Source organism: Centroberyx gerrardi, chromosome 19 (genome assembly GCF_048128805.1).
Source record: "Centroberyx gerrardi isolate f3 chromosome 19, fCenGer3.hap1.cur.20231027, whole genome shotgun sequence".
Lineage (NCBI taxonomy): Eukaryota > Metazoa > Chordata > Actinopteri > Beryciformes > Berycidae > Centroberyx > Centroberyx gerrardi.
Genome location: NC_136015.1, coordinates 13,475,668 through 13,487,074, shown reverse-complemented (window position 1 = coordinate 13,487,074; position 11,407 = coordinate 13,475,668). Strand labels below are relative to the sequence as shown.

General features: G+C 44.2%; 1 protein-coding gene across 1 annotated transcript in view; it reads left to right on the top strand.

Annotated features, from left to right (window-relative positions):
* Nucleotides 1-3,580: 3,580 nt before the first annotated feature.
* cap2 (cyclase associated actin cytoskeleton regulatory protein 2) overlaps nt 3,581-11,407 on the top strand; it is a 20,770-nt gene continuing 12,943 nt past the window's right edge. Inside the window, exons 1-4 of the mRNA XM_071901541.2 lie at nt 3,581-3,701; nt 8,069-8,196; nt 8,488-8,588; nt 10,188-10,265. Coding sequence (XP_071757642.2) covers nt 8,079-8,196; nt 8,488-8,588; nt 10,188-10,265 — 297 coding nt within the window. The 5' untranslated portion in view covers nt 3,581-3,701; nt 8,069-8,078. The remainder of the gene's footprint in view (nt 3,702-8,068; nt 8,197-8,487; nt 8,589-10,187; nt 10,266-11,407) is intronic.

Here is an 11,407-nt window from a genome sequence, read left to right as displayed (position 1 = left end):
GAAATGCAGGAACTAATCCCTGTGGTTGGTATAGGTGTTAACTAAGCATTTTTAAGTCCCATTGCTGTCTTTAACGTTAGGTTAGGAAACTGTTCTCTCTTTTTCGCGGGGCACCAAGTGGCGTTCCAAAAGTGTTTTTGGTTCTTTGATGCCCTCATAACATATATTTATTATTGTTATTATTACATTTTGGGGGCTCTTGTTGTTCTTTTTGTCTTTTCAAGTGCATTTTTTGGAGTTAATATTTTCTGATAATCAGGGAAATGGAACCGTTTCCAATGTGTTAGCTATTACTATGCGACCTCTGTCAGGAAGTTGAGGAGTAGAGGAGTTGAAGAGTCGTAACTCGTCGTGTCACACATTTTTGAAGAACTACCTTTTTATCTTCCTGATGCTGAATGTCCCTTTTTTTACTCTGTGTCTCAACCTCTTGACCTATGCAAAGCAAACAAATCACCAGGAGACAGAAACACTGCAGGAAAAAAAAACAAAAAAAACAGAAAAACTGAAAATGTCATCAACTCTTTGACTCTTGGACTAAAGGGGCATGGCGAACAACACAAAGGCACTCACAAAGGAAGAGGTTGAAAATGGCTTCAGACAATGAGAAACACTAAATCAGTTGCTTTTTTTTTTCACATGTTTCACTCACACATGTACACAGACACATACATCCACCCACAGACAAGAGTTGCACACATAGCAGTCAAAGACAAAGGCACCAGTCGTGTTTCTCTCCAGCTCTGTGCTTTGGGATGGAGTGAAAGAGAGAGAGAGGGAGAGAGAGAGAAAGAGAGAGAGAGAGAGAGAGAGAGAAAGAAAAAGGGAGAGAGAAAGAGAAAGAAAGAGGGAGAGAGAGCAGCTGCCGGTGGGGGGAGGTGGGGGTGGGGTGGGGGGGCAGCGCCACACAGACGGATCACTCTGGAAAGAACGCATCACTTGTGCTCGTTTGTTGAGCTGTCACATTTTAATCCCTGGGCCCATTTGGGAACCAACTTTTACCCCCCCAACCCCCCATACCCCATCACCCCCCCCCACCCCACACTCTCCCATACCCCCCCCCCCACACACACACACACACACACACACACACACACACACACATACACACACACACACACACACATACAACCAGAGCCCCAGCCTTTCAGCCCTGCCCCTGTCAGCACTTCCACCTCTGCGCTGTAGTCTGTGGCGAGGCTGGTGTCAGGTACACACACACACACACACACACACACAGACTGCACCCCCCCACCCAGCGCTCTCACCAAAGCCACCCCAACAACTGGCCTGCCTCATGTCTGTCAAGAATAAGGGGTGGAGAGGAAGAGAGGAATGGGGTGGGACTGCTCGCTCTTTGACATCATGTGGGTCCTGCTCCGTGTGCCTTACATTTTTACTGCTATTTAAGAGAAAAACTGAAAAAAAAAAAAAAAAAACACACAAGAGAGAAATCTACTATTTAAGATAGGCTATTTATTTTGAGAGTTGACTATGTTGACGCTCTAAGAGTAGAGACTTAGTGGCGGTACTGTATTAATAATATTATTATTATGTACTCATCTCAAGGCATATATAAGTTATTGATTAGTTTTAGTTGTAATATTATTATAATTATTATTATTAACATACTCAACCAAAAATGTTGATGTAGGAGTTATTTAAGATACAATTCTGTCATGTGCACTGTACAATTATATATATTTTTTTTGCCTTTTTGAATCTTTAGAACATGACATTAAATATTGGTTAGCTTAATGCCTTTTGTATGGAAAAACCTTATTTAAATGCAGGCCTGTTTGCATGCAGATTGTACTCTGCCTCTTCTATGTTTAGAGCTGTTGAAAATGATGAGAAAAGAAAAAAATAATCCTGACAAAAACAAGCAAAAATGCTGCTTTCTCCATTAGAATGTATAGTCGTCGTCAAGGTTTCAGTAGCTGTGCTTCTTTTGCTTTTAATATTCATCAGATGGGCTATTTTACACTGTTGGGAATTTTTATACTTGAACTATTTCTTACAAGGGAAAATATGAAAAATAAATGACAAAAAAACTTTTTAAGGAAGCTTTTCATTGTCACTGGATGAAGGCATGTAAAGTGTTACTATTTAAATGCAAAGGTCCTGTTGGTATTAAAAACTTTATTTCAGAATTTCAACACTATTTACTCAAAATTGGAATAAAATGTTCTATATTTAAAGCGCTTGGTGACATTTCTTTTCACAGAGTCGATGATATAAATTGTTTCATGCCAAGTTTCAGTAGATTTGAATGTGAAGTAACTGTCATATGATGCTCTTGGGTCATTTTAGTCCTAGATCCAGATCCAGATCCAGTTTAACCTTAACCAGGGTGCAGATGTGTGTTTGTCCTCCATAAATAGGTTTTCATCTGTCTATATATATACTGCACATACTTGAAGAACATGCTTAATGCATTTCTTTTGTCTGTGAGTGTGTGAGTGTGTGTGTGTGTGTGTGTGTGTGTGTGTGTGTGTGTGTGTGTGTGTGTGTTTTGCACTTATATGCCTGTTGCCCACAGCTGCAAGGTGAAGAGCACAACATGCCGGATGCTGCACCGCTCTTCATTGTGAAACACTGTCGCACCATCTTGATCAAGTTAACATTTGAAACAAACACTCTCACATTACAGTCAAACCCACAGAGATAGCATTGATAAGACTGACACAAAAAGGAGTCTCTGAGGGTGAGGTCTATCAATGATTCATCAGCTTTCCAATCAATAAGTAATGCCAGGAGACCATATCTCTGCCTGCTTCAGCACTGTGCCAGGAGTATTTCAGTCCCCGGTGAAACACGAAGCCGGGCTGGCCGTGACGCGGCACAGACAGAGGCCTTATGGGTGAAATCAGCAGCCGTTACGGCATCTGACCTCCAACATAATAAAACTCAGGCTGTGTGTTTATGCAGAATGACGGAGAGGTTGGAGGGATAATGTTCTGATGAAAGTTTTAAGGTGGCTGGTGACGGAGGCACTGGTTTGAAAAGGGCACCCGCTGCCTTTTAAGGACCACATCTAGAATGCAAAACCTACTGTAGACCTATAACAAGAGCTGACATGAATATTATAGTTATCATTTATAGGGGGATTTTTGTCCAAGTGGGCGGCCAGACTGTCTGAACCCTAAATCTAAATCTAAATCTAGGCCTGATTGCATTCCAACCTATGGACTCTAGAGATGGTGATGGAGAGGATGGGAGGAGGAGGGGGATGATGATGATGATAATTATGATGATGATGATGATGATGATGATGATGGTGATGATTCTATAGCTCAATGAGGAGACCATGGCACTAACACTGCAGGTTCAGGTCCATTTCCCTTTGGAGTATCCCATGCACAAGCCAGACGGTGCCACAGCACACAACGTCAATCAGACTGGCCTATTTTTAGCAGAGGTTTCTGCGGCTGCCATGTTGCCTGTGAGGTAAATGTCCATCGCAGCACTGAGTCATGGACTGGTACTGGCCGACTCACTGCGTGCTGTGCGCTCTCAGGTTCACCCGCGTTGCTTAATTAGGAAATCCCGGAAGAGTTTGGTCCTGTGCGCAGTTGCCTGACGGGCGGGGAGGCTGGGTACCGTACGGCGGCAGACGCAGGCACGAATCTTCCCCGGGATACTGACAATCACAACAAAACATCCCGTCAAAAAAAATCACTTCGGGTCAGAGAAAGGAGGTAAGTCGTATTTACCGGCGAGTCTCACTGAATGTCAAGTTGTGTTTTTGTCGGGAGTGGGACAGAGGGGGGAGACGTCCTGCAGCGGGGGGGGCCGGGGCGACGCCGCGGGTCCGTGTGTCCTGTAGAAACGACACAAATGAGTACGTTTGTCCTGTTTGTTATGGCAGGAGAATAGAAGACATGTAGCGCCGACGAAATGTCCCAACAATGTCCCGTTCACCTGCTCTGTCTGCCGGCCGTCTGTCTGCCACATTGTCGCTGCGTTTTTCCAGAAAGCAAATCGCCGCGACACTGGAATTGCAATAATTTTCTGGAGATGTTTTTTTTTGTTTTCGGATTTCATAATGTTTTGGGATCAGCGGTGATATTGTGGCGGTCAGCAGCACATGGAGCATCACAGGTTTACCTGCCGCACAGTGGAAAATCCTGTCAGCTTGCCAGTGTCATGTCAACAATGTTTTATTACCGCTGTGTCGATCTCTTCTGCCTTGGCCCCGTTAAGGCCCACTGGGCTATGATAAGACAGGCTGACTTTCAGACACGGTCATTGAACATTGCATAACAGAGTTTTGATCTTATTAAGTGATATCGATCTAGTTGCCTCCCATTTAAACCACTGCACCTGTTGTTGAAATAGCCTAATGTCTTATTCAAAATATAAGCTATCTCAAGCATCTTATGATAACATTGACTTCATAGCTTTTCTGTCTACTCTTATCCTAGGTATAGTATATAATATAGGCTATCCTCAGTATATAATCTATAGGCCTACTTCTTATTATAGCTGCTACAACAAAACTTTTATTGAATTCATGCATTTCCAGCAGCATAACCTAATACCAAACTTCCAGTAGTAGTCAAGGCAACAACAACAATGATCAAGCTTTTATTTGAGTTGGGCCATTATTGGTGACAAGCTCTAACATCAAAACCAAGACTGGATCAGCTGGATTTTGTAAATAGAGACAAATGTTACAATACTATACATCAACATACATACATTTTCTTGTTTAGTTAACAGTAATCCCCACCAAGACCTTTGCCAACAGGTTACAGTGATGAAACCATGGCTACCTGACATGTATTAATGGCTGTATGAGCTGTTACATCACCTGCAGTGTAAACAGTATTCTGACCAGGCATTTATTTGCTGAGTTTTCTGTTATTCTCCACAACGTCCCCAACCCATGGAGCCCTATGAGGCATCATGGGACTTTTAGACCTAGAATACCTTACAGTAGGCCCAGCGCTGAAGCCAAGCAGCGGCCCAATATAGCCCCGAAGATCAGATACCAGGCCTTGGGGTTCAGGAGACACGGGTCAGAATAGCCAGTAATGTCTTTCCACTGTGATAACATGTGTGCTTTCTCAGCTGTCGGTTGGGGATTGGGGTCCTTATGCGGCCGACAGTGTTGCCCACCTGTCTGGAAGAAGAATTATGTGGATCCCGCTGTGAGGAATGTGTTCATATTGTACTGAATCAGACTGGAGGCTACATTAAGGAAAAGGCTGCTAATGTGTATTTTAGGCGGTGCTGAGTCTTATTGAAAATTATAGGCTCATGAATTACAGCATGTGTACGACTGCAACATTTTCCCAGTGTTCTTCTGGCTCTTCAGGGTCTTTGTGCCACATTAAGAATTTATTTCTAATGCAACCAGCAGGCTTAATGGTTCCAGTCCCACCCTGGCTGTTCCCCATTCAGTTTCTGTAATGATCTGAATACATTAAGCCCATATGAAAAACTAAAGAGCTAAATGTCATTGGCCGTGTCTTTGCATTGCCATGGAGAGTTTGGCTGGGTAACAATACCAAGGAGACGGCAGTTTAAGACCCATCAGTCCAGACGCTGGCTGTTTCTGTCACATGGCTTTTAAACAACGTCTGAGGATATTATTAAGAGAGGCAGTGATGGAGTGGAGTGTGATGGGCTTGAGCAAAAACAGTGGTGTGTCTATTCTCTATACAACTATTTGATATATAATTACATTTTCAACTTCTTGTAATGATGGAATACATAAAGCACTTAGGCACAAATATAAACATGGTGAAGACAGTGTGGAATATGAAATGCACTATAGTCAGGTGTTAATATAGCAATATACTGTATGTCATATAGTCCCAAGTTCCAAGAAGCCACAACAAAATTTTGATGAGGGCTTGAAAATTTTAGTCCAGCCTGATCTGAAACTGAAGAAATTCTGTCCAAACCTGAACCAAACCTGAAGACTACCTCTTTACCTGAGCCCAAACTTGACTTTAAATAATCAATTCTAATAACTTGCTAACAAAGAAATGCCTGAATTTTTTAACCTTGCCCAAGCTCTAGAAATAAACAGAGAAGTTCAGCCCAACCTGATCCAAGCAAATCAGATCTGCTGGGGTTTAGGATGAGCTGGAGCAGAGTCTACAGTGTTGGAGGTTTAAATGGGACCTGTTGCACACGCTCAACCTGCAGCTAGCTGTCCAGGTTTGGAGGCTGGCCCGGCCCCGCACAGAGAGCCGCAGTGACCTGGAGAGCAGAAATAGCTGCTGAGGCCTGCGACAGGCATCTGGCACCGCTGAGAGAATTCTCTAGAGAGATGACAAGATGACGCCCATCAGGCTGTGTTTGCTGCTCATAGCACATAATTACTAGACATAACTTACTGAAATTACAGGCAGGGAACAAGATCCAACCTACTTTGCCACATTTAATGTAGAGGACCCTGGTGATGTTAGTGTTTCTCGTAGATTGTTTTTTAATCAATGAAAACTGTCTGCTGTAATGACTTTATACCATTGGGGTAAGTGTTACACGCAGGTAGCAGGTGTCAGATTAGGAAGTGCGTGTTAGCTAACAGTAGTTTGCAAACTGAGACCTTGCGTAAACATGCAATGGATGGTTGGATTGAATTCCAGCCTGCTGACCGATAAATATTGGAAAGAGGCCTGCTTTGCCTCATGGTAAGGCAGATGGTGTGTCAGTTTTAGTGAAGAATCTATATATTCTTAACATATATGATCTGTTCAGTGGCATACGATTACATTTGAAAATTTGTTTACTTCTCATCAGTGAGATAAATTTGTCAATGCCCTCTGCACACCACGTTTCAGCAGAATATGTGCATTGTGTCTATGTGTGTGTGTGTGTGTGTGTGAGTGTGCACAAGCACACTTGCACGACTGCCATTGGAATGCATTTATTCAAGCATTTCAAATTTGTGTGTGCTCATCTGGGTCAGCATCCTCTCTGAGAGCGTCATCTCTCATGTACAGCGGTTGTTTGTGCTAACAGTGTAGAAATGTAATCAGGGGAATGGCCGGGGCCGATGAGGTCACTCCACTGATAACCACCATATCAGGTGATCCGATGGAGTTTCTACTCTATCTTAAGAGAGGATTACGTGGGTTTTCCTCCCCCCAATTTTACCACAAAGAGTGATGTGTCTTTTAAACTTGTTACATGTATTGCAGGGTGGAAGGCTGAACTAGCCTGACACCATGAAGAAACATGAACCCATTTGTCTACAAAACACACACATACAGTACAGGACATACATTACTTGGGTAAATACAGAAAACACCTCTGGTAACCTATTGCTCGTGTCTCATCTGTCCAATCAGTGAAGAAATATTCTCTGGTATTTTCTCAGCGCCTTTTTTCACTCGGCTGGAACTGCACAAACCTCTCTCTGACTTCGTCCTTCTGTCTTTCCGCTCAGCCTGTCTCCAGTCTCTGTCCCTCCTTAATCTAATTGTGTGATACGTTCATGTGTTTAGAAGCAGAGGGTGTGACTGTGGCAGAGGGCCAGACAGCCCAGACAAGGGACAGCGCTCATATAAACCCCACTGCGTTGGATACATTTAGTTTTACTGTCTGCTATGACATGGGCTAGTTTTCCTGAAAGCTAAGGGCAGCAGGGTGGGATAGTTGTTAGAGAGTTTGTCCTTCAGCCGGAGGATCGGAGCTCAAGCCTCCGCCCTGCTGAAGTGTCTTTGAGCAAGTCACTGAATCCCTACGCAGTTCTGTAGCTGAGCCTGACCTCTGACCTCTGGAGGGGGGGGGGGGCAAGAGAAAAGAGAATTTCCCTGCAGGATTAATAAAGTCAAACATCACATCAGACAACTAAGCCTCAGCCTAAGACGATCTAGTTTTATTATTATGATTTGAGCTGAAATGGGTCAGGAGAACCAGGCCCTGATGTTTGTGTATTTAAAGATCACATCACATCCACACAAGCAGCGATGTTTTATGAGGTGATAAAAGCATCTGAACTAAACCGCTGTTGCTTTTGTAGCTGACTAAGAAACAGAGAGAGTTCAGTCTTGCTTTTCCTGTCATCTGCTTTACCCACTAACTGTTGCCGCTTTCGTTTCTCCAGGTTTGTCACCATGGAAGGGCTAATGGAGCGGCTGGAGCAAGCCGTGACTCGCCTGGAGCACATGTCCGTCAAGATGCAGGCGTCCAGCGGCATGGCTAATGGGGACTGTGTCAACGGCATCGATGGAGGTAAGGCTGTCTCTTCAGAACGCACAGGTCAGAAGTTTGGGAAGCAGTGCTGTGGAAAGAGTTGAAACACAGAAAACTCACACAGAGAAGGGGATGTATAGGACTGCAGCTCCTGCATGTTTAGCCACGCATGAAGCATGAACCATGAACCAGCCTTTAGCCTAACAAACAAGCAGCGCCCCAAGTCGGTCTTAATATCCTCTTTATGTTCATTGTATTTCACCTTCGCCTTCCTTCCCTCCTTCCTTCCCTCCTTCCTCCCTTCCTTCCTAACTTCCCTCCCATCTCCAGCTCTGTCCCAGTGTGTGGAGGCCTTCGACCTGCTGCTGAGGGGGCCAGTGGCAGACTACCTGAAGAACAGCCGAGCCATAGGAGACGACGTGGAGAAACATGTAAGTGCTGTGTGTGTGTGTGTGTGTGATACAAATGCTCCTTGGTTCTATTATGTCATTCAGAGTGCAAAGGCTCTAGTTCCACACAAATGTTCTCGCTCGCAGACACACACATTCCCATACACACATGTTTAATGTGCACACACACACACACACACACACACACACGCAGCAGCTGTCTTAGACAGAGCTTACCACAGCTGCTGTCTAACGCTCTTCTGTTATATTAGAGCTTGTTAGATTATTGTTAATCATGTATTATCTTCAAATCACCTCTCACCTCAAAGAGTGAACCCTTTTTTAAATCTTTTCAAAGGTTGATTCTATTTTTACACGTCTTAAAACCTCCTGAAACTCCAGATGTTGCCCCTGATGCCGACTGAAGATCAGTTTGAAATCTTTTATCTGTCAAATAACATGAGATTTGGGGAAAATCAACTAATCCGACATCTGTTTTGTGCCTTAATGTGGAGCGTGATATCTAGCTCTCTGCTTATCCTCTCTGCAGAGGCATGGAAGCATAGAGCATAGATGGATGTCGAGAAGAGAAATCAGTGAAGCACTCCTGTTCTCTGCCAACTTTTGTTTCAGTGGAACTCGCTTTATATACAGACGTGGATTCTCCTACTCTAGATCCCACTTAGATATGATTAGCTCTGGGAAACTGAAGGATAGTAATGAGTGTGCATGGGAGGTCCATGGTCCTAGAAATGGCTTTTCAAAGATTATGTGGGGTAGATGGGCAGTGTGTGTGTGTGTGTGTGTGTGTGTGTGTGTGTGTGTGTGTGTGATTGAGAAGATAATTTGTTTCCTGTCCCCTACGAAACCAAGAGCGGGAGTATGATTGAACTTTGACCTTACATTCTTGCATCAAAAGCGCAAGTGGAGCACCTTTTCCTATTTTCTAATGACCCATGCTCCCACTGGGACGTTGTGTGTATTTTGCGGTAAGCGAGTTGGCAATAATAGCTGTATTATGTCCTTGAAATAGACCAAAAACAACAGAGTGCTCCAGAAAAACAGAGGAGTTGAAGCAATCAAAAATAAATTACCCTAAAATGCAGAGAGAGAGCGCTCACATTTGTCCCCCTGTACCTCGATAGAAAATCTCTCTATCTCTCTCTCCCATTGCTGGACTGAGTGAGGAGGTGGGAGAGTGTGTGAGCGAGAGCGAAAGAGGTACTTTCTTTCAGTTTGGAGAACTCCTTTTATGGAAAAAGACTCCCTGGTGGTTCCCTTGGCCCGCAACTGGAGGTCTCTTCCCAAACACACACAGGACGTGGCTGGCTGGGCCTAACCCAAACTCTGTGTGTGTGTGTGTGTGTGTGTGTGTGTATGTGTGTGTGTGTTCATATAGTTTCTAGATTGATTCACTGGCTAGAGGCCATAGGCATGCGAATCAAGTGGTAAAACATGAACAAAAATGAGAGAACTTATATGTATACAGTATATGTATTGTCTGCAACCCAAAATCATGCAAACCAATATTTTTTATTTTTAAGTTTCATTATGTTTATTACATTCAATAAAATGCTTCATATAACATCTATCATAATCATGAGCCTATACTAAGCTGCCTTGACCCTTTATGATTGACAGGCGGAGATGGTGAACAACGCCCTGCAAACTCAGAGAGCTTTCCTCAAAATGACCGCCACACACCAGGAACCTGCACAGGTACGACAGTGGAAAGTTAACAAGGACACCCAGCAGTGCTGCGACGACTGTGGTCTCTGTTTGCCCATTTTGACCCTGCCACCAGTTATGATTGCATAAGAGTCGATGGTTATTAGACTGAATGTTTGGCTGTTGAATCAGAAAACTTGGTATGAGTACTGATTATACCGGTGTATAGCTTTGACTACACTGCTGATATCAAAAAGCTTGGCAAAAGTGAATAGCTTAAGAAATCAGCAGTGAAGGCCAGCACAAGTACCGGCAGTGTGAGTTTTTTAAAAACACTTTTTTAAAACTTTGAAAGTCTGTTCTTCAGCAATAATGTCTGTTCCAAACAAACTCATTTGTTTCTTCATTTGAAGAGAAACAAAACTGTCATACAGAATTTTGGATACAAATCTGTGTGTGCGTGCGTGCGTGTGTGTGTGTGTGTGTGTGTGTGTGTGTGTGTGTGTGTGTGTGTGTGTGTGTGTGTGTGTGTGTGTGAGGGAGGGAGGGGGGCGTCATGGTGGCTCAACAGTGACTACATGCTCTTGCAACCAAGGTTTTTGAAATTTCTCAAGGCATTTGTTGCATGTGATTGTTTTTCCCGTCTTTCCTTCCACTCTTCACTTAACACTAACAAATGAAATGAAATTTGCCATGTGTCCCTGTGTCCTGTGTGCCCTGTGTGTGTCTGTGGCCTGCAGCAGCTAGCCGGGCCGGTCCTGTGGCCAGCCATGCGGCACCACAGCGCACAGACCGCTGTTCACAGAGGGATTACACTGCGCTTTGACTGGGAAAACGCTAATACAACACATTCCCAACGTATTCACGTATGGGGAAAGGGGGGTGGGAGAGAGAGAGCTGTGTGTGTGTGTGAGAGTTGATGTGATATCATCCCATTGGCCTTCAGTTTGTGTTGCGTGTGTGTGTGTGTGTGTGTGTGTGTGTGTGTGAGACGGGGGTCCGCAGAGCCCACCAGGAAGTGATTACTCCCTATCTCTCAGGTCATTGGCTGAGAGGCGGTGAAAAGAGCATTCAGCGATTGTCAGAAATACAAACAAGGAAGGAGTGAGGGGTTTTACAGAGAAAGGGGGATTGACCCAAGAGAGGGGGGGGGGGGGGGGGGTGAGAGAGGGAGAGAGAGAGAGAGTGAGAGA